The 24,697-nt window shown below is 41.9% G+C and overlaps 1 protein-coding gene across 2 annotated transcripts in view; it reads right to left on the reverse strand.

Annotated features, from left to right (window-relative positions):
• Positions 1-24,697, reverse strand: part of UBE4B (ubiquitination factor E4B) — a 1,174,709-nt gene that overhangs the window by 637,150 nt on the left and 512,862 nt on the right. For both annotated transcript variants that reach the window (XM_086921364.1, XM_086921363.1), the window contains one exon: positions 21,603-21,702. In XM_086921364.1, coding sequence (XP_086777490.1) covers positions 21,603-21,702 — 100 coding nt within the window. The remainder of the gene's footprint in view (positions 1-21,602; positions 21,703-24,697) is intronic.

Here is a 24,697-nt window from a genome sequence, read left to right on the forward strand (position 1 = left end):
TTAGTGCTGCAGAAAGAAAAATTAGGGCACATTTTGAGTGACTTCTCAAATCCTCTTCTCTTTCATTAACAAATTCTGACATGCAGTCTCCCAAGATGGCCACCAGAGACAAAAGAGCCCAAATGTAGCCCAAATGTCACCCAAATGTAGCCCAAGTATAGCCCAGTGACCAAATGTTGGAGAGTGTTCTAAAGAACAACTAGAGCGCCAACAGTCTTACTTATGACAAAAGTATGGCACATCAGAAGCCATCTTGATTGGAATGAAGTGGTAAGTCTGAAAACATTTAATTTAAAAAGGAACAAAATGAGGGGGTTCATTTTGCCATAGAAAGTATGATTAGTGCTTCAGAAAGAAAAATTAGGGCACATTTTGAGTGACTTCTCAAATCCTCTTCTATTTCATTAAAAAAATTCTGACATGCAGACTGAAACATGCACTTTGAATACTAGCAGTAGACTTCCCTGGTGAGCAGTAGCTTTACTACAGTGATCTGATGAGCAACTAGAGTGCTAACATTCAGAATTTATGGCAAATGTGTGACACATCTGAATGCCTTCTTGATGGAACCAAAGTAAACAAGCATTGAAAAATGCAATAGATCTCGCCCTCGTTTAAATTAAAGCCATTTTGTTTGTAATGAGGTGGCTTTTAGCTTTGCTTTTATTAGTGTTTCTTCAACCTTTCATGTAAATAACATGCATATGTATACATATATGTATATGTATGCTTGCATTTATATTTGTATTTATATAGATATAATTTTATACGTGTTTATATATGTATATATATATATATATATATATACACATATATATACACACAAACATAAATGCATATATATATATATGTGTATATGTGTGCGTGTAGAGAGATAGAGAGGTAGAGGTAAAGAGGTAGAGACTAGAGTGAGCAATAGAGAGTAGAGAGTGAGTAGTAGAGAGTAGTAGAGAGCAGTAGAGAGTAGCAGAGAGTGAGTAGTAGAGAGTAGTAGAATGAGTAGTAGAGAGTAGTAGAGAGTAGGTAGTAGAGAGTGAGTAGTAGAGTGAGTAGTAGTGAGTAGTAGAGAGTAGTAGAGAGTGAGTAGTAGAGAGTAGTAAAGAGTGAGTAGTAGAGAGTAGTAAAAAGTGAGTAGCAGAGAGTGAGTAGTAGAGAGTGAGTAGCAGAGAGTGAGTAGCAGAGAGTGAGTAGCAGAGAGTGAGTAGCAGAGAGAGAATAGTAGAAAGTAGTAGAGAGTGAGTAGTTGAGTGAGTAGTAGAGAGAGTGAGTAGTAGAAAGTAGTAGAGAGTGAGTAGTAGCAAGTGGTAGAGAGAGTAGTAGAGAGTGAGTAGTAGAGAGTAGTATAGAGTGAGAAGTAGAGAGTGAGTAGTAGAGAGTAGTAGAGAGTGAGTAGTAGAGAGTGAGTAGTAGAGAGTGAGTAGTAGAGAGTAGTAGAGAGTGAGTAGTAGAGAGTAGTAGAGAGTGAGTAGTAGAGAATAGTAGATAGTGAGTAGTAGGGAGTGAGTAGTAGAGAGAGAGTAGTAGAGAGTACTAGAGCAGTAGAGAATGAGTAGTAAAGAGTGAGTATTAGAGAGTAGTGGAGTAGTAGAGAGTGAGTAGTAGAGAGTAGTGGAGAATATTCCAAAGTTTGGCACAGCACCACTTGCACAACAAGTCCAATCAAATCATATCACTTAGAGTCCTTATTGAAGCGCTTAATCTTGGTGTATATTCAAATGCTTTTATTTTCCTTAAATTCATGTACCACAGCCAGCCGACGCATTTCGTTCTGTACAACAGAACTTTTTCAGGGCGTTCTTATTTCCTTTAAGTTATGTCGGTATCCTATTGTCCTATAACTAGATATTTCTTCCAAATGTTAGACGAGACGCAAGTACATTTTTATTCAAAGTGATTAGGTATCAATTTTACCCACACAATTCGGGCAGACTTGAGTAATTTATAGCATCCAAATCCAAATGTTTCTCAAGAAAAGTCATTTTCAATCGTTCGGAATATCGGCGTTTGGGCAGATATGACCAACGGACACGGTTTATGACTTTTCATTAGAAACATTTGGATTTGGATTATCATGTCCTATACTTTGGAATTTTTGAAAGACTGATTTTGAGGATGCTATAAATTACTCAAGTCTATGGATGCTGCTGGGAACGCCCCCAGCAACACCCATTGCACACCCCTTTAACGCAGGACACTGCGTTAAAGGGACTGATATTTATCAGGCAGGATTACGCCACAAAAAGTGGCTTAGTCCTGCCTGATAAATATCACTCAGTCTTCTGCGCCACCGGAACGTCACAAAAAGTGCATCATTCATGACATGGTCAGTAACATCACTGATGACATCATCCATGTGACAATCAAATACACCTCATCACACACTAGTATTATCTTTCATCACTCACTGTAAAATAAAAAGTGCCATATTTGAAACCATTGACACACCAATAGAAATTTCCAAACACCCACTGTTATTCATAGAACTATACACACATCTAATCACTTACCTATAGATTCAGTGTTATATGCAGTGAATAATCAACAGAACACTATCAAATAAACTTATACGCCTATTTCAACATTACACACCAGCACACATTGTATTCACTTATAAAGACATCCTCCTGACTTATGCAAACAATTGATTATACTTACATTTACTCAACTACACACTTATACAAACACCACTTCATCTGTTAATATAGATAGTAACTCACACTTAGTGTGTTATAAAATCACTATTACAAGTATACATTTATCCATATAGTGACTCATACAATCACCAAGTCTTAGGCACACTTAGTTAGATATAACTGTCACATACACTGCCTATTTTTTCAAGTTTAATGGAGATGTACCATTGAGAGAAATATTTCATCACCACCACACCCATAAACATACACACTCACTGAAACAACTGTTATAACATGTAGTCTTAACCTCATTTACCTACTGAATGAACTAATCACACATTTTTTGGCAATCACACACCCCCCACCAAACCACATAGACATTCATTTACCCACATAAATACTCAGTTAGGAAACCAATAACAAATATAGTCTTTAACATAGCAATTAAGACAAAGCACACGCCCGGGGGCTGCATTGCATTGAGGTGTAAAAAGGGGCGTGGCTTCATTACACCTCTCTGCAATGAAGTCCCCTGGCGCATACTGGAGATTCCTGGTGGGCTGCATAGAACATATTTTTGAAATCAAACCACGGAGATAATTTATCTATATCATTCTAGGTGCTTTAGACCCAACTGTGGCTAATGAGTATGATCGACAACTGCTAGACCTGCTTCTCACCTTAGCATGTAAGGTTATACTATGTAAATGGAAGAATGCTGAGGAAGTCTCCTTTAAGATGTGGCGACAGTGGGTCTCTTGTATCAGAGGAGTAGACAATAATGCCCTACAATCCTCTCCTTGGCGTGCATCAACAAAAAAACTCTGGAAATCTCTTGATGCTTCCTCCTTTTCGTTCGATCCTCCTTAGAGGGAATACTAGTTTCTCTTGCTTGTATGTATGTGACCCGAACATGCTCTGTGTGACGTAATTGATGGCTTGCTTCGTCCTACACTTGGTATTGCGACACCGACAAGAACTCAGTATGGGTTATATTCGATTTCTTAACGTAAAGTACCAGTGTATGTGCTATTTGGAAAATACCTTTTAAGTATTTGTGTATTATTTATTTTGTATTATACTAATTTCGTGTATATTTGGTTCAGAGTGTAGAACAACTACTTAGCTATGCAACACAGGTATAATGCCATAAATGTACATCATTACAATGTTATTTTCTACATCATTTGTGAAGCTACTTCAGTGCCAGCCATGCCCGCACGTGTATGTAATTTTTGTACTACGCTTTTTGTTTTTATCTTTCTGTTCTTCTTATGTTCTTCCTTAAATAAAAAAAGATTTGAATTTAAAAAAAAACCTTTGAAATTCACTGAAAAAATCATAAGTTTCAGGCCTTATATAGTTAGGAATTAGCATTTAAAAAACCTTTGAAATTCACTGAAAAAAACAATCTACAGGTAAGTGATTAGATGTGTGTATACATCTATGAATCACTGAGTGGGTTTTTAGATATTTGTATTGCTGTGACAACGGATTCAAATATGATACTCTGTATTTTACAAAGAGTGATGAAAGATTTTACTAGTGTATGAAAAGGTGTATGTGATTGTCACGTAGATGATGTCATCAGTGATGTCATCAGTGATGTTATTTGAGATGTCATCAGTGATGTCACTAACCATGTCATGAATGATGTAATATGTGACATTATCAGCAGTGGATTGCGGGTGCGCGAAATATAGTTAGTACAACTAACTATATAGGAGCAATTTCAATGGTTTTGTATGAGTGAAATGTCCAGGTAACTAGAACACCCCTATAACTTAGTTTTTTGAGTGAATTTTAAAGGTTTTTTAAATGCTAATTCCCAACTATATAAGGCCTGAAACCTATGGTTTTTTCAGTGAATATATATATATATATATATATATATATATATATATATATATATATATATATATATATATGTATATGTATACACACACACACACAAATGCAGCCTTACGTATACTAGAGCTGAATAATGCTGTAAGGACCCCATTATATCATAAAAGAATACATTAGAAACAGGGAAAAACAGAACATGTTTTAAAACTGTTTTAATGCTTAGCAATCAGCACAAACTCTCAGATAGGACTGAAAGCATTTACAGCTCCCAGGCTGCATTGCAGAAACATAGCCTAAAAAGGCTGAAAAGCTAACTCATAGCAACAGAGATAAACTGGCACCGTGCCTTTAAGGCAGTCATGACCCCCAGCTTCCCATCATGCCTAAGAGGTGACAGTTAGGTCAGTTGTTCTTTGCGGTGACTCAAAATCCATAACACAAAGAGTTGACGTTACCTTTTGAAAATACAATGATCCTTTGCCCGGGGAGGCGTGAGGGTTGCTTAGGACTTTGATGAGGATACCCCTGGAAGAGAACTAGGATTACAGGTAAGTAACTAATCCTTCTCTTCCAGGGGATCCTCATCAATAGTCATATGCACTAGAACAGAATAGCGAGCCTCACCTCATCCCCCAGCGGGCAAAGGAAACAGAACGATAAATTAACCAACCAGCTCAGACAACTAAGCCTGGATAGATATTTTACTATCCGAATAGATTCCTCAAGGAGGCCTGGCCCACTTGAGTATCCGCCCTGGAATCGGAATCTAGACAATAATGCCTAGTGAAAGTGTGAACCGATCTCCAGGTTGCTGCGCTGAAAATTTCTGACTTTGGAACATCATGCAAGAAAGCTACTGTGGCCGCCTTTCCCTAGTGGAATGTGCTTTAGGAGACACCAAAAGGGGTTTATGTGCCAACTGGTAGGCCAATTTTATACAGGACACTATCCATCTTGAAATGGATCTTTTGGAGACTGGGAAACCTGTTCTCATGGCACCATAATTCAAAAACAATTGATCCGATTTCCTTATACCCTTTGTACCCTCCAAATAGAATTTGAGCACTCTTTTAAAGTCTACAGAGACCTCTCCGCAGAAGTTGCGGGATTGGGAAAAAAAGACAGTAGGGAGATTGACTGATTAATATGGAAATCAGAGATAACTTTTGGCAAAAAAGCTGAGTGAGCCCTTAACACTACCCTGTTGTGGTGGAAAACAGTATATGGCTCTTTTGCACACAGCGCTTGGATTTCACTTATTCTGCGCGCTGATGTTATTGCCACCAGAAAAGCGGTCTTCCAGGTCAGGTGCTGCAATGTGGCTTTATGAATGGGCTCAAAAGGAGGACCCATCAATCTAGACAGCACCAGATTCAATTCCCAAGGGGGAGAAGGAGTTCGAACCGGGGGATACACTTTTTTCCACCCCTAAAGGAAATCCTTAACAACCCGCAATTGGAAAAAAGAAGGTTGGTTGGGTGATTTTCTGTATGCAGTAATGTCTGACAAATGGACCCTGATCGAAGCATATTTCAAACTCGCTTTGGCTAAATAAAGGAGGTAAGGAAGAATGACTTCCTCCAGACCCTTTGTAGGGTTAAAATGATTATTAACAGACCATAGGTAGAATCTCTTCCATTTGAAAGCGTACACCGCTCTTGTGGAAGGCCTCTAAGCCTCTTTCAGGATATGCATGCAGTCCTGCGGCAGATTCAAGTGTCCATATTTTAGGACCTCAGGAGCCATGCAGCCAAGTTCAGAGAAGGAAGGCTGGGATGGAGAATCTTCCAGACCATCTTGGTCAGCAGGCCTGCTCTGTAAGGTAGTCTCCCTTGGGGGAGTACCGACAACTGCAGAAGGTCCGGGTACCACAACTGACGTGGCCAGTCTGGAGCCATCATAATCATGGTCATGTTGGATCTGATGAGCTTGGACACTGCCTTCGGGATCAGAGGCAGAGGTGGAAAGGCTTATGCAAATGTCTCTGACCAATCCATCAAAAGCGCATTACCCCTTGTGCCTGGACGGTGGAATCTGGATGCGAAGGCGTGGCATTTTTAGTTTTTGTCACCTGCAAACAAATCTATTGACTGACTACCCCACTGCCGGAACATTTCTGCCACCACCTCTTCGTGCAGCACCCAGTCTGGTTAATCTTCGATGTGCCGACTGAGCGCGTCTGCTCGCACATTCTGCTCTCCTGGAAGGTGCACTGCCACTATGGAGAGGTTCCGACCCAGAAGCCAGTGCCAGATCGCTTGAGCCTCCAGGGAGAGAGAGCGAGAGCGCGTACCACCCTGTTTGTTTAGATATTACATGGTGGGCGTGTTGTCTGTTTGGATCAGGATTGAGTTGGACGTGATCGACAGCCAAAAAGCAAGTTGGACTGCTCTTAGCTCCAACATGTTTATATGGTAGGACTGCTCTATTGTGGACCACTGGCCCTGCATTTGAAGGCACCCCATGTGTGTCCCCCATCCTTACAGAGATGCATCCATTTTCAATGATTGTACTGGAACTAGTTGATGGAAAGGGACTCCGACCAACAGGTTCTGCGGATTTTGCTGCTTGAGAGAGCACAATCCGATCCTCCCAGAGACCAGTTTCTTGGTCCCACTTGTCCTCTAGATCTTGCTGCAACTGTCTCATCCTCAGCCTGGCGTTGGGAATGAGGAATATGCAGGAGGCCACTGACCCCAGCAGAGATGCCACCTGTCGGACTGCTGGGTGATCTGTCTGAAGCAGAGCCTTGCACTTCTGCTGCATTGAAGAATGTATCTCCTCTGAATGAAACGCTCTTCGTTTGAATCCAGTGTCGATCCCAAATAATGGATTGTCTGGGTGGGCTGTTGGACTGACTTCTCCATGTTCACATGAAGACCCAGTCTGTGGAGCAGATTTAGACAGACCTGGAAATCTCTCTTTACTGTTTGAGGAGATGGCCCTTTGAGGAGCCAATCGTCTAAGTAAGGGTAGACAAACAGACCTTTTCTGTGTAGGGCCGCCACTACCACTGCCATGCACTTGGTAAAGACTCATGGGGCAGATTTCAGTCCTAAGGGTAAGACCGTGTACTGATAGTGCTTGCAGCCGACCCCGAATCAAAGGTATTTGCGATGATGTGGAATGATAGGTATATGGAAGTACGCATCTTGGAGGTCCACCGAACACATCCAATCTCCTGCTTGCAGATATGGACATATTTGATGAAGGGCCAACATGCGAAACTTCTCCTTCACAATGACCTTGTTCAGCAAGCAAAGAACCAGGATAGGTCTGAACTTGTGCTGCTGATCTCTTTTGGGCACAAGAAAGTACCTGGAATAAACTCCCTTCCCTAGCTGTGCGGGAGGAACCTCTTCAATGGCTTTTTTTCGCAGAAGAGTCATCACTTCCATCCTAAGCAACTTTAACTGGTGAGGACAAGATCTTTTCGAAGGAATGTCCTTTGGAAGCACACAAAAACGTAGTGCATATCCATTGCGCAGTATACTGAGCACCCAACGATCTTTTGTTATGCTGCGCCACTCTTCCAGATGATGTGAAGCACTTCCCCCCCCACTGGAGTGGGTAACCGTGCTAGAGGAAGCTCCTGTTCATTGCTTCCCTGCCGATCTGGCCGTGTTAGAGGACTGCTGCTGGTGACCTCCTCTACACCTCTGTTGGATTTACGGCCTTGATACTGGGATTTTCCTTCTTTTTTGCTCTGGGACCTTTGAGGGGTTTGAACCCTCTGTTGGTAGCCCTTGCGTTGGTTGGGTCTGTACCGTCGCTTGAACTCTTTATTCTTCTCCAATCCAACTGCTTTGAGGGTATCGAGCTCTGCCTTCATCCTACCCATTTCCTCATCTGTATGGGTGCCAAACAGGGAGGAGCCGGAAAAAGGGAGATTTAGGATACTCTGCTGAGCATCTTGTTGAAAGCTGTTAGTCTCAACCAGGAGGATCTCCTGACACAAATCCCATGTGCATATGAGTGCGCCGACAGCGTAGCACCATCCGCTGCCGTGCTAATCACTTGGTTGGCAACAAGCGACCCTTCCTTGATGACCTCCGCAAAATCCTTTTGATATTCTTTTGGCAGCTTTTCTTTTAAGCGGTCCAAGGAGTCCCATAAGGCCCTATCATAGCGACTTAATAAGGCTGCTGCACTGGAGACTTTGAGCGATGATGCTGCAGACCCGCAAACCTTACATCCCCAAGAGTCCTGGGACCTACTTTCTTTATCAGGTGGGACTGACGAAGATGCAGCTACTGTATGAGTTTTCCTCGCTGCCACAATTATATCAGAGTCCGCAGGCGGATCTGCCTTCAAGAACACAGGGTCTGTTGCGGCCGGCTTGTATTTCTTTTGAATCCTAGCCGGTGCAGCCTTAATCCCAGCTGGCGTGAGGAAAAAGTCCATCACAGGCTCCAGAAGACAGGGGATCAAATGAAGCAACGGACGAGAAGCTGCTCTCTGATGCAGAGTCTCAAAAATAACTGTTGTTGCCAACTGAGTAGACATTTCAATGTTCAGCTTCTGAGCCCCTCTCTGAAGCACATCATGATATGTGTTGATGCCATCTATCGGTGACACTCAACAAAGGGTTGTCCGATAGAGTGGGAGAATAGTCCCTCTTCGAGGATTGAGTGGAGAGGAAGACGACGTAGGTGACCACCTTCTTTTGCAATGGAATTTATGCCTACGCTCCCAGGATCTGCCCATCCACTCTTCACGTCTGGGCGAGTGCGATCTATCCACTTCCTGCACCAATCTTTGCAGATGTGATCTATGAAGAGGACTGGCGTATTCTTGCATCCACTGCGATGCTCCTGTATCTTTACTACAGTGATGCAGGGGAACAATTGCACAGCAGGGGAAGCCTCCTTGTGCTGTGAAGGAGACCTATGACTTGGTCTGCATGAACGCCTTTCTGGAGAGGCAAATGGTGAATGCCTCGTTGAAGGATGTCTTGACGAGTGAGAGGAAGAGTGTTGTGACACTGATTCTGTCACTAGAACCACTGATCTTTCTTCAGACCTCACTGAAGTTGGTCTCGACGTCGGGCGTGCGCTTCTCAGCGCCGACCTGGATCTCCCCTCTCGACGTCAATCTCCGGCATGGTGTTGGAACCGGTCTCGACGATGATTCTCTGTTCCTCGATGTCGAGTGCCTTGCAGACGACGCCGGAACATCAGTTTGTCTCGACGTCGAACGTCGATGAGCCGACGACGGCGGAAGGGTTCTGCTCCTCGACGCCGAACATCGTTGTGCAGATAAAGAACCAGGGCCTCTGCTCCTCGACGCCAATCGTCACTGTGTTGATGACGGCGGAGGTCTCTTCCTCGACGCCGATCGTTGTCGAGACGACAGCGGAGGGCTGCTAATCCTCGACGCCATTCGTCGTCGAGATGACGGCGGAGGAGTTCCGATCCTAGACGCCGATCGTCGCTGGGATGATGACGGCTGAGTACTTCTCACACTCGATGTCGATCGCTGATGGACTGACGATGACGGAGGGGTACCAACCTTCGACGCCCAACGCCTCACTGATGACAGCGGGGGGCTTCTGCTCCTTGATGCCGATGGTCGCAGAGTTGACTATGGCGGAGGGCTTCTACTCTTCGACGCTGATCGCCGCCGGGTTGACGACGGCGGAGGATCGCGATTCTTCCAGGTCAATGACGTACCTGAATGACTGTCTTCTCGCCAGCGATGGTCTTTTCTTGGACAAATGACTCACCAGTGGTAGATTTTTCAGCGCCGAGCTGAAGCAGAAGAGCGAGGGACCTTACTTCTGGATGGAGATCTCGCCCTCTTGGGGCCCTTCATCACCGGTGACCTGCCTCTGGAAGATGCCTTTTCTGCCAGCCCATCAAGACGGATCCTTTCTCTGTCTTTTAACCTCTTGGCTGCTAATGACAAGGGTAACTCGTCATGGACTTTCCATTGATTTCAATGGAAATTATATGATAAGAATAATAATGCCTTAGCACTAAAGGGGTTAAAGTCCTTTTGGACAGGGTCTGGCAATGAGGACAAGTCTTGGGGACACGGTCCTTAGGTAAACAAAGAATGTAGACCTCATGATTCTGACCTGACATTTTTTCTACAATAAGGGTAGGGGTCAAAAAGAGATGGCATTTTGAGTGGAAAGAAATGCCCAAAACTGTCAAAAAAAGATAGAACCTTACTTCAATTGATGAAAGACGGCGAAGTAAGTCAAAATTTTCCCAAAAAGTGAAAATTATTTCTAACTAAAATGAAAAAGAAGTGGAGCTGTGTAACCAGGATCCTTCCTGAAGGAGCCGGAAAGAACAACTAGCCCAACTGTCACCCCTGAGGCATGATGGGAAGCTGGGGGTCATGACTGCCTTAAAGGCACAGTGCCAGTTTATCTCTGTTGCTATGAGTTAGCTTTTCAGCCTTTTTAGGCTATGTTTCTGCAATGCAGCCTGGGAGCTGTTTGTGCGTTCAGTCCTATCTGACAGTTTGTGCTGATTGCTAAGCATTAAAACAGTTTTAAAACATGTTCCGCTGTTGATTTTATCTGTTTCTAATGTATTGTATACAGCATTATTCAGCTCTATTATATGTAAGGCTGTATATATATATATATATATATATATATATATATATATATATATATATATATATATATATATATATATATCACAATATATATATATCACAACTCACAAGCGCCCAAGCTTTAGGAGGCACTCACCAACACCAACTGATAAGGCAGCAGCGTGATAGAGACAGCTTGAAGTTTCTGATAGGTAAGCCTTACGCGTTTCGAACAGAAAGTTCTTGGTCACAGGCAGGGCGGCTGTATTCATGCAAGGAAACTGCTGTTGATTTACCCTTATTTTATTTACCTCAATTCGGTCACATGATAAGGAAGGCATTCTGGTAACAGTAGTTTCCCAACTGTGTCGCTCGTTAGGATATTTTTGTGCGCACAGTTGCAAATAAATAGAACAGTCTCGTCCTCATATTAAATCATATCCAGCCATAAGTGGGCTCTTTTCAAGTAGCTCATGTCCGCTGCTCAAATCCAAAGGCCAAGTGTCATCCAAACAGAGCCTCGTGTGTGCAAAGCTCCAGGCCCGCGTATGGTAGCGCGGGGGTGCACTCCTCGCGGCAGGACTGCCGCATTTTACATCACAACTCACAAGCGCCCAAGCTTTAGGAGGCACTCACCAACACCAACTGATAAGGCAGCAGCGTGATAGAGACAGCTTGAAGTTTCTGATAGGTAAGCCTTACGCGTTTCGAACAGAAAGTTCTTGGTCACAGGCAGGGCGGCTGTATTCATGCAAGGAAACTGCTGTTGATTTACCCTTATTTTATTTACCTCAATTCGGTCACATGATAAGGAAGGCATTCTGGTAACAGTAGTTTCCCAACTGTGTCGCTCGTTAGGATATTTTTGTGCGCACAGTTGCAAATAAATATAACAGTCTCGTCCTCATATTAAATCATATCCAGCCATAAGTGGGCTCTTTTCAAGTAGCTCATGTCCGCTGCTCAAATCCAAAGGCCAAGTGTCATCCAAACAGAGCCTCGTGTGTGCAAAGCTCCAGGCCCGCGTATGGTAGCGCGGGGGTGCACTCCTCGCGGCAGGACTGCCGCATTTTACATCACAACTCACAAGCGCCCAAGCTTTAGGAGGCACTCACCAACACCAACTGATAAGGCAGCAGCGTGATAGAGACAGCTTGAAGTTTCTGATAGGTAAGCCTTACGCGTTTCGAACAGAAAGTTCTTGGTCACAGGCAGGGCGGCTGTATTCATGCAAGGAAACTGCTGTTGATTTACCCTTATTTTATTTACCTCAATTCGGTCACATGATAAGGAAGGCATTCTGGTAACAGTAGTTTCCCAACTGTGTCGCTCGTTAGGATATTTTTGTGCGCACAGTTGCAAATAAATATAACAGTCTCGTCCTCATATTAAATCATATCCAGCCATAAGTGGGCTCTTTTCAAGTAGCTCATGTCCGCTGCTCAAATCCATATATATATATATATATATATATATATATATATATATATATATATATATATATATATATATTTACAAAGTCCGCTCTGACTTTTTTTTGCTTTTCGAGGGGGAGGGGCAGTCTCCTTTTGGCGTCTGTCGCCGCTCCCGTGGGGGCATATGTGATGGGGGCCTCGATTCTTGGTGCTCGAGCCCTGAACTAGTGTACACCACTCAAGCCCGGCTTATTAGGGCTAGGTCCTATACCACTGAGGAAAGTGTACAGATATTACGTGCTTTACACCTGGAACCGGTGTAATCTCTACAACGTGCAGGTGTAGGCTAAGACACAGAAGCCTACACACCGCAGAGCGCATTGCTACGTGACATTCAAACTGTTTACAATAAGCACGTGAAGGAGCATTTTTCAAGCGCAGGAGGAACTTCATATCTTACTGAAGGGATCGCAAAACATAGCATTAACTCCACTTTTACAACAACTCTGAGGGGTGCCATCATGGAAGAGGATGATGAGAGGAGAGCAGCAGCCCAAGCTCTTTTTTCAAGACGCAAGAAAGGTGGGGGCCAACCTAAAGAAGATAAAATCGAGTCCCCACATACAATCAAGGATAAAATAGACAAATTGGAAAAGCTGAAGAAAAGCGAAATCTCTAAATGGTGGGAGCCAATATCCCTTCAAAATTACTTGGATCAAGACATGGTTCCACGTGGTTTGAGGATCTTTACCACACCCACCTACGAAACGCCTAACCCAGCCATGCTCAAAGACTGGTCAGAAAATTCCGCTTTAAGTTCCAAACGCATGCTAGAGATATTGGTAAAGTATGCGTGGATTGACCGAGAGGAACTTTTAAAACAAATTAAGGAATTAATGGAAATCATCAAATCAGCAGCAGATGAAGAAACAGTCAATACTCTGATTACCCCAATGAAAAAACGTCGCAAACAGTATGAAGACGATATAAAAGCAAGAAAGGAGAGGAAGTTGGATCGCGACTACAACAATTATGACAGTGGCAGGATTCTAACATTTAGTCGAAAATACGATCATTTATATCAAAACAAATCCAACTCTGCTAACACCACACCTCAGAATATAGAAACTACTATCATCTCGAGTGGCACTGAGTCCGATGCATCAATGGAAGAAACAATTGCGCCTGATGCAAGACCGCCCAAGGTGAATTTTTTGGAGGAATACCGCCATCTGCGCCGGAGCAGACGGGCGGCAGTGGAGACTCCGGCACCAGTGGTATACACTCCGAGGGGCAGAGGACGAGCACGAGGAAGAGGAAACGGAGGAACAACCTGGGGGAAGAGGCTTTTCCAGAGGTGGGAAAAGAGGCAAGGCAAAAGGCAACGAGGGAAACATTGTAACACGCTCCAAAAGAGGCCAATAATGGATGAAGAATTGGTAAATAAAACTATCATAAATCTTTCTAAAAGACACAGGTCTACTCTGGAAAAATTCACCCTGAGCTTGGGTCTTTCATTTTGTCCTTCTATGCCGTTTGGGTTCAGTGAAACCCGCATTGATATTTTTAATTTTGTGCGCAAGTTAAAACTCAAAAAGTGGCACAAACTCAAGAGATTGGGAGGTAATCAAGGTAAGGCAAGAACTACCAACACTACTGCTGATGAGAATTTTTGTATTGGGGATGTGGACAGTATCATCAACATCATAGAGTTAGACCGTATGCCTTCTGACACTGATGAAGAGACAGAGGTAAGCTCTGCCACACAATTGCTAGATGAAGCGGCTTTTGTAACTGATAACAGTTCACTCTCTGGGTTTAAACCAAAGTCCACTTTTATTCCAAACATGCCCCATGACAATATTGATACCTTCCATGAATGTGTTAACAAACAGATTGGTACACAATGTAAGAACAGGGGCAGGGGTGGTCCCAGAGAACAAAACCTGACCCCACAACAAAGAAATGTACTTATCTCTCTCATGGAGGACAAATCAGTAGTGGTGCGTCCCGCTGACAAGGGAGGTAACATAGTTACTTTGGATCAAGAAGCCTACACCAAAGAAGCCTTGAGACAATTAGGCGATGGCAAATATTACACCGTTCCCACGTACGATCTCTACAATAATAGCATTTTGGCAATTTGGGAAAAACTTATCCAATGGAAAGACCAGGGTATCTTGGAGTGGGAAGAATTTAGGTACCTTAAGAATGATCATCCCATACTCCTGGTGATGTATCTACTCCCTAAGCTCCACAAAAATGCAGTGGATCCACCGGGCAGACCCATTGTGTCTTCGAGAGGCTGTGTCTCGGAACACATATCCAAGTATGTTGAATTTTTCCTGAGGGACTGGGTACACAATCTTCCTAGCTATATAAAAGACACGAAAGATTTTCTCAAAAAACTGTCTACTGTACAATGGGAAGACAACAACCTTCTCATTACCTTGGACGTACAATCCTTGTATACCATTATTGACCACAAACAAGGGTTGGCAGCATGTGCGAGTTTCTTAGCAGGACGTCCACTTCGTTTTAGAGAACACAGCAAAATGCTGGTAGACATGATGTCATACTGTCTCTGTAACAACTATTTTCTCTTTGATGGGGTCCTGTACAGACAAACCACTGGAACGGCGATGGGTTCATGCTTTGCTCCCAGTTTTGCGAACCTCTTTTTGGGGCACTGGGAGCAAAGCATCCGTTCTGACCCTAATCTCACAGAGTATTGGCAATATGTCAACACGTGGTGGCGTTACATTGACGACCTCTTCGTGATTTGGAGGGGGTCTTTGGAAATGGCCCAGGATTTTGTTAGAAATCTCAATGTAAATAATCTGAATATCATACTCACCAGTAACATCAGTAGCACCATGGCAGAATATCTAGATGTGAAAGTTGAGGTGACTAGAGGCCAATTACAAATTTGTCTATTCAGAAAGTCCACTGCGGGGAACAGTGTCCTTCATGCTCTGAGCAGCCATCCGGAGACTCTCAAGTGGAGTATTCCGTTTGGAGAACCTCTCAGGGCAAAAAGGAACTGCAGCACGAATGAGGCGTATGAACAAGTCAGCCTTGAAATGACAGCCAGATTTAAAGACAGAGGCTATCCAGCTTGGGTGATAAGAAAGGCCAAATCCCGGGCGGATGGTATTCCCAGGTCTGGTACTCTAGAAGAAAAGGCTCCCAGTATGTCATGCGAGGATGAACATACCCGTCTCATTCTCACATACAATACTGAATCTAAGCAAATTCAAAAAATCATATCCCAGAATTGGAACATTCTCACTGCCGATAGTGTGATCGGCAATGACATCTCTAACAGACCCCTTATAACATATAGGAAGGGCAGATCCATACGCGATATGGTTGTGAAAAGTGACATCACGATCTACCCTAAGGTGCAAAACCTGGGGTTGGCTGGTTTCTTTCCCTGTGGTCACTGTAAAGCGTGCAGATTCAGCACTCACAAGAAAATTGTAGAGTACAATGGGATAAGAAAAGAACTTAAACAATTTTTGACTTGCAGCACGACTTTCGTCATCTATGTTATCGTATGTCCTTGTGGCCTGTGGTACATAGGTAGCAGTACAAACAGGCCAAAAACCGTGTCCTTGAACACTACCGGGCAATTTCCAACAAAAATGAAAAATACCCTGTAGCAAGACATTTTGCTGAGAAACATTTCTCTAATCCAGCTCAGATGAGTTTCCATGTGTTAGAACAAATGGAAAGAAATCCTCGGGGAGGAGATAGGACTTTGAAACTAAGACAAAAAGAGTCTAAGTATATCATAGAGTTTCAGAGTAAGGCTCCAGGAGGACTGAATCAGGATGAGGAGCTAGCAGTACATCTTAGGGATTAAACTGAGTGATTTGAGCAGGTTATGTATATATTTTTCCTGCCCTGTTGTTGCATTGTTTTTTTTTTTAAGGGTTATACATGCTAGTTTATACTCTGTATTTCCTCTTCTCTTACTCTCTTCCATGTATGATTGCACTGTTTATTCACATATTGATGCTCTTAGTGAGTTTTTTAACCAACATGTTGAGTCCTGATCTTTGTTCTCTCATGTTTTATTTATAGATTGGCACCCAGTACCGGATCTCGTCGCCACTTCACTTACCTGATGTTTCCTGTTATATGGAAATTAACTGACCACTTTCACGAGCACGGCCACTCACTCCTTTGTCATCACGTCAGTTTCTTAAGAGCACTGTAAGCCCCGATGTGGGGGCAACTTTTTGATTTGGACTTTAAACATTTGAACTTGGACCTGTCTATAGTTATACTTTGCACAGTGTCACTTAGTAGTTATTTGTGACACAAGTCCTGAACTCTAGATGTGACATCTCGTGCGATGTTCATGTATTTGACATAGAATCGTTAGGTACATTGCATTACTGAGTGCGTAACTCCGTTTTATTTATGGGAGATATGAAGGAGCATTAATTTCACGTTATTTTTAAATTGTGTATTTTACAGACATAGAATGTTAGCCATTTAAGGTAATTTACACCTTATTTACTGTATGTGGCGAACTGACAAGCTGGTAGAATGAGCGGCAGGCACCCCATTGATACGCACAGTTCTACGTAGTTCTGTACTCTCTGTGCCATTTGTACAAACTACAATCATCGCGGTTTATCTCAACGCTACCTGTAGTTACGAACGTGCATGTAAACTTTTTCCGTGTCGTCCATGCCGACTGTGCAAACTACAACCATGACGGCTTATTTGAACGCCACCTTTATTCACGAACGTGCATGCAAAAACTCTTTCACTGCCCGCTGAACATAGCATTGTGAAGTACATGTTTTCTCTGCCACTGTGTGCACACTTAACACATGATTAATTTTTCAATAAGTTTTTGAAAATTATGTTGACTTACAATAATTTGCTTTTTACTGTAAATAATTTGTAAAATGTGCAGGGACACACTGTTGGGCTTTAGAAATGTGCACATGACCCCCGATTATAAGTGTTTCATGCTTTTAACTTTAAGCTATGGTCCCGTTTTGAAAGTCCTGTTTCTATGTTTTTTTCACCAATACTTTATCAGTGGTTGAAACTGACAACAACCTAACGTGAACAAGGCTGTCCGCAGCCGAAACATGTTGTTAGGTGAATAAACACCCTTGGAGAAGCAGTGGAGTTGCGTTTGATTTGCGAGCTGAGAGCACTGTTACTTTTGGAAACTTTGAAAATTATATACATATATATACATATACATATACATATATATATATACATATACATATACATATATACATATACATATATATATATATCCAAACATCTCCTCTCAACTGAACAAAGAGCGGAGGCCACACGGGGGACAGCTTGGAAACGCTTTATTTCAAGATCGAGCGGCATAATGCATTTCGGCCTCTTGTTGGCCTTCCTCAGATATATATATATCCATCTATATATCTATCTATATATATCTCTATCTGTCTATCTATCTATCTATATATTTTTTTTTTAATCTAAACCTCCACTTCACAAGTAACATCAGCAAAAAGGAGGTCTTCTATTTAGACCTTCGAGTTTACGTTGAAGGTAATGCTATTCAAACTGCAGTATACCGTAAGCCCACATCGGGCAACACCATCCTCCGTTCAGGGAGTTACCACCCTTGAAGTGTGATTAATAATATCCCACTAGGAGAGTTTTTACGTATGAAGCGAAATTGTTCGACAGACAAGGAGTTTGAGAAAGTGCGAGGAGAGTCCAGGAAAAGATTCAGTCAGAGGGGAAACTGTAAAGGAGTCCTGGATCAGGCTGAAATTAGAAGCGATGCAGTGGGGAGAAATGACCTACTCATTGATAAACCAAGATCAGGTGAATCCAAGGTCAGAATGATCACAGGATACTCAGAAAAATCAGCAGAAGTCTTCAACATTATGAAAAGAAACTGGAAGATCTTGAAGATAGACAGTGTGATAGGGAAGACACTATCAGAATATCCCCTAATATCATACAGGAAAGGAAACTCTTTTAAGGACCATCTTGTCAACAGCCACTATGAGTGTAAGAGTAGGAAGAAACCACCAATAGTGGGTTTTTATCCTTGCATGAAATGCAAGGCATGCAGAAACTCACACAAGGTGAAAGACTATCAAATACCTGGAAAAATGAAGAAAACCCAAATAACCAAGTTGCTCAATTGCAACTCGGAATACACCATATATTGCTTGATGTGCCCCTGTGGGAGAAAATACATAGGGAGCACAATCAAGCAGACTAAACTAAGAGTTCTTGAGCATATGAGAGCCATCTCAACGAGAGACCAGAGCTACCCTGTGGCTCGGCATTTTGAGGAGATGCACAGAAGTAACAGCAACTTACTTACCTTCTTCATATTAGAACAATTGGTCAGAACCGAGCGAGGTGGAGATTGGGTAAGAAAGTTGCGGATTTTAGAATCCAGGTTCATCATCTTACTCCAGACCAAGATCCCAGGAGGTATGAATAATGAGGAAGAAATGTGGACCCATATCTAATGAATTGTCAAATACTTGGGTGAGAGTTTAACTTAGAGAAGAGGAAAAATAATTTGCCTCCCAAAACCTAAGATCTGACAAAACATTGATCAGAATACAATAAAGCCCATTCAGGGCTTGATTGCAAGGGCCACACTTAGTCCTATAACCAAGAAAACTCCCGGGCCAAATATCCGTGAACCACCTATTCCAGTTCCCAACTCCAAAGCTAAAGATAGCTGGTTAATTAAGGGAGTGATTATGAGAACTGTACATAACAGCCTTTAGAAATGATAGGCGACCAGGAATATGTTATACAGTATCATACTGACATATGAATTTATATCACCAATGAACTGACCAGTATAATCACGAAATGATTTGTGAATGCCCTCAAATGTTTTGATGATTGTATTTGAATTGATAATCAAGGAAGTGAGCAACCCGGAATACCCTTGAGGGCTTGGGTAATGAAAGTAGAAGGGTAAAATTGCCTTCAAGGGACTTATTCAGTCTATATTTGTTAGTTGAAATTATTCTAGAAAGGATCAATGGATCATCCTTGGGGTGAATTAATCAAAACTGATCAATTTATATTATCAACATATAACATATAAACAAAGACACAAGGTGTATACGAAAAGGTTTTTATCAAATAGTTCATTAAATCAACTTCATATACAGATAAATAAACAAATAAGATTTTAGGACTGTGGGTACACATATAAATAAATTGCTAAGTGACTCAACAGAACCTAAAAAACACCTATCCCAAAACACATTGAGTAAAACAAAGAGGGGGATGAGATGTATTGTCGACGTTTCGGTTTCTTAATAATGATTTGATGAAACCATCCTCAGGACCATTATCAGTGCTGATCTGTATAGAAATATTGTAATCTGCTCGCAAATCGCAATCACAGTTTCACGCAGTGAAAACGTTGGTGGATCACAGTATCCTAATGCCTTAACTAGTGGATGTGGAAAGCACTCATCAAGGCTGGATATGAAGTCAAATCTTCACTCCCATGCATGTATATTATAACGCAGAAATCGCCCGGTGTCACTCGTGCGGAGTCTTATCTGCTTTTTAGACACAGTCTGAAGTAATTGTGACCAGTATGAATTTTAAACAGGTCAGTAAACAGTCATTTGTCCTGCAGCGCCTAGGATTCTGGCGAAGTGGAATCACAAACACGTCCCATTTCAGACGGGACGTGTTTGTGATTCCACTTCGCCAGAATCCTATGAATGGTTATTTAAATCACTGAAAAAAAATGCAATAGTTTACACTGACGAAGGCGGCAACGCCGAAACGCATTTGTAACCCTTGTTATACTGCAAAGCTGCGAATAAATATGGCTAGCCCGCTGGAGTGATTTTGAGTGCCCTTCTTTGAAACTAGTCCCGTGTACGGAGGGGCTGAAGTGTTGGGAATATATATATATATATATATATATATATATATATATATATATATATATATATATATATATATATATATATATGTATATGTGTGTGTGTGTGTGTGTGTGTGTGTGTGTGGAGCACATACATGATTGTGTTTCCGGGATCCAGGACATGGGCGGGAATATTCTACTGCTCATGACTATTGATGAGGATCCCCTAGAAAGAAAAGTCTGTCATGTTTGCCAGGGACTTCATTAAACAGCCTGACTGCATGTATACATATCGGATTCAGCATTAAGGAATGTGTGTTATAGTATTGGCCCCAAGGATACTAATTGCTTGGTAAATCGAACACAGTGTGTACAGGATCACCATATTTTCTGTTTAGTAACTCCTTGTTTTTGACACTGTTAAAACTAACCAGAGAGAAAAGGAAAACGTTCCACTTCTCTGGTGCCCATGTCATTACAGCAGGTGCAAGAGATGACCTTTTCATATTCTGCTTAGAAGAAAGAAAAAAGAAGCAATTGGTTCCGTAGCCTTTTGCTTGTGCAAAGTGGTTCTGTTTGTATGAGTGACCCCCTCCTCACTCCAAAAAGCAGAATCAGTGATGATTGTATTTAAGAAAGTTAGACACATGAATGATTTGGGAATTGGAGATGTTGAAGGGCTAAATTCCAACTGCTGTCACGATACCAGAGAAAGACATTAAGGTAAACAACACATGGCGGCTTGGTATAATTAAGGCTTAATAAATAATACAGTCACACTTGTCAGAAGGGTGATAACATTAAAATACCTTAGGTAGAGTACAGACTGATAGGAAAGAGATGTGTTAAATATGATTAAGCATTTAACATTTGCACTGATTGTAAATGTTCTAAACAATGCAGCAGATACTGTGCAATCATTGGGATCCATATTATTTGTAGACAAATAATATATAACAAATAATCACATAATTGTAAAATATAGTTTATTGTGTGTGTGCCTACTCAGTTGGGAGTACAAAGGCAGAGGTATGCTTTATCATCACCTACAGATAAGGCATCCTGCAGGTTTTTCTGATTCCCAACACTACCAGTCTAATTCGCTGGAGAGGAAGTGAGAGGAAACGGTCATTTCCTCTCGTCTGGACATACAATCACACAATGAGTAAATACACATGATGTTGATGATCTGTGGAAAATGAGTCAATTAAAATACAATGCTACTGAAAGTTAATAAAAACAGTTTGAATGCAAGCCAGAACACACCTTGAGCTGGGTTTTGCAGCGTTTTAGCATCTCACGATGCCGTACAGCCAAGGGGGAATCCTTCCACTGAGTTTCTGTGTTCTTTAGTTCTTCTACAGTCCTGCAAACCAGAAGAAAGGAGTGAGAGAGAGAAATACAATGAATTACAGTATCTCTAGACAGCCATTGTAAGAGATGTGCATTACATTATTACAGGATTCTGAAAACATTACAAAAATAAATAAATAATTGAAGGATTGTGACCAGCCACATTTTGCCAAAACCAAGCAGAATTTCGGCGTTTGCGATCACAATCTTGCTTAGTGGTATGTATTAAGGCAAAACTGCGTGCAAAATAAGAAATCGCAAAATTTGCAATTCCTTATTTTGCCATTGCATATAAGTATTTTATAAACAACAGTGGTCCCAAGGAGTCTGTGGATATAAATTTATCAGATAAAATACAGTCCACAATAGGAGCTATATTGGCCACTGTCCAGCCGGACAGGGTATTTTTTATTTTTCAATGAAATATATAGTGGAGTAGACGAAGGCACAATCCTGTACCGTTTTGTGAACAAACAAAAAGGGGTTTTTAGGCAAGAAGGAGCATAGTTGGCCACTTGTAATTCAGTAGGGTTTTTAAGTAGTGCCAAGCAAGTGCTACAGGATTGTGCCTATTGTGGACTGTATTTTATCTGATAAATTTATATCCACAGACTCCTTGGGACCACTGTTGTTTATAAAATATAGCTACCCACGGTCCCTGGATAACCGAATGGGTTCCCTTGTTGTTTAAAATTGCATATAAGTAATCACAAATTTAGCGATTCCTTCAATGCAATGTAAAAAGTGCAATTTGGCCTTAACCGCATCGCTGCGGCGGCTTTTCCCGCTGTGTGCGACGGTTTTGAAAATACCACGTTACATGACGAGCTCAGCTCGTCATCAGCGCACGGCAGGTAAGCCTCATGACGAGCTGAGCTCGTCATCAGCGCGGAAGGGATTAAGGAATCGCTAATTACCACCAACTTCAATTTGCGATTTCTTTGAAAAATTCACTTTTTTGCATTTTTCAAAGTGCCATGTGGCGCACATACATGCCTTTAGGGAATGTATGTGTGCCACATGTGCACCCACGCTTATTTCAGGAGTGCAACAGGGTGTCCTTTTGACACCCTTGCAATTGCATTCTCAATTTGCGATTCTCTAATTGCTAATCGCAAATTGAGAATGTCTTCTAGGCCCATAGGAACTAATGGGGAGGTATTCCTTAATTGCGAATCGCAATTTGAGATTCGCAATTAAGGAATATGTAGGATACGCAAAAATTTTTGCAAATCCTACATACATAGCATTTTGCGATTCTCAAATAGCGATTCGCCACAAATCGCTATTTGAGAATCGCAAAAGAAGATTTTGATACATATGGCCCTTAGTTTTTCTTCGAAGAAGTCTTTCCAGTCTCGAGGTAGGAGACTCCTTCTTTCGGTGATAGTGCACATGGGCATCAACTCCATTGTTAGATTGTTTTCCCGCAGAGGGTGATAATGGAGTTAGTAAAATGAGATGTCCATGAATGCATGTATCTAAATAAGATGTTACTGCAAAAGGTATTGCATGTATCTAAATAAGATGTTACTGCAAAAGGTATAGATACCCAAGGAGGCGGGTGGGCGCATAGGACTCTACAGCTCTATATGCCAAGAACAGATGCATACTGGGTAAGTAGCATTTTCGGTGTGAGGCATATTAGCTGTAGATCACTGTGCATAGACTATATAGCAGTTATCTATCAAAGTACTGGATAACCTGTATCTGTTGCAGTGGTCTGAAATAGTGTACGTAAAACTGCCTGGCCCACTCTAGCTTGTTGTTTTGCTAACATCAACACAATAGTGTTTTTGTGAGGTGTAGACCTTGTTGAAGCTTTGCATATGTCATCTATAGTATATTCCCCAAGAATGCCATAGAAGGCCCCAGTTTGCGTGCAGAGTGTGCGGGGGTTAACGTTAGTTTTGCTTTTGCATAGCATATTTGAATGCACCTGACTATCCTCCTTGCAATACCTGATTTTGATATGGGATTGCCTTTGTGTGGCGGAGCAAAAGTGACAAAAAATTGATTTGTGTTACAGAAAGGTTTTGTTCTTTCTATATAATAAGGCAATGCTCTATTCACACCCAATGTTTGTAGGGTACGTTCTGCCACTGAATCTGGTTGAGGGAAGAACACCAGTTACTCAAAAGATTGCTTGATAAGAAAAGCAGAAATTACTTTAGGTAGGAATTTAGGATTAGTCTGGAGAACCACTTTATTTTGGTGCATTTGTAAAAAGGGTTCTTCTATAGTTAATGCCTAAAGCTCACCCACTCTTCTGAGTGATGTGATACCAACAAGGAAAGCAACTTTCCATGTGAGAAATTGCAGTTCAAATTTGTGCAATGGCTCAAAGGGTGGACCCATTAGTCTGGTGAGAACAATGTTGAGATTCCACACTGGAGCAGGTGGACGTATCAGGAGAATGACTCTTGAGTCTCTCCATAAAGGCTTTGATAACAGGCACTCTAAAAAGCAATAGATGTTGTCTATTCTGGAGGTATGCAGCGAATGCGGCCAAATGTATACGTATGGATGTGTACGCTAAATTGGAACATTGTAGATGTAACAGATAAGGAAAATGCTACTTATCAATATGCATCTGTTCTTGGCATGTAGAGCTGCAGATTCTTACACTGTGCATTAGATCGCCACCTGGTTTTGGGTTCGGATGTTGTTGTCGTCTTGGAAGAAGTCTTTGTAGTCACGAGATAGGGGACTCCTACCTTGGACGATAGTGCGCATGGGCATCGGCTCCATACTTAGATTGTTTTTCGCCATGATGGGAAATGATGGAGTTTGTAGAAAGAAGAAAGGATGTCCATGCGTGTATATCTAATTAAGATAGAACTGGAACAGATACAGGCCCCAGGAAGGCGGGAGGGCGTGTAAGAATCTGCAGCTCATTCTGCAGCTCTACATGCCAAGAACAGATGCATACTGGTAAGTAGCATTTTCCGTTCGAGGCATATGAGCTGCAGATCTTTCACTGTGCATAGATTGTACAGCAGTGTCTG

Source organism: Lissotriton vulgaris, chromosome 5 (assembly GCF_964263255.1).
Source record: "Lissotriton vulgaris chromosome 5, aLisVul1.2, whole genome shotgun sequence".
NCBI classification, from domain to species: Eukaryota; Metazoa; Chordata; class Amphibia; order Caudata; family Salamandridae; genus Lissotriton; species Lissotriton vulgaris.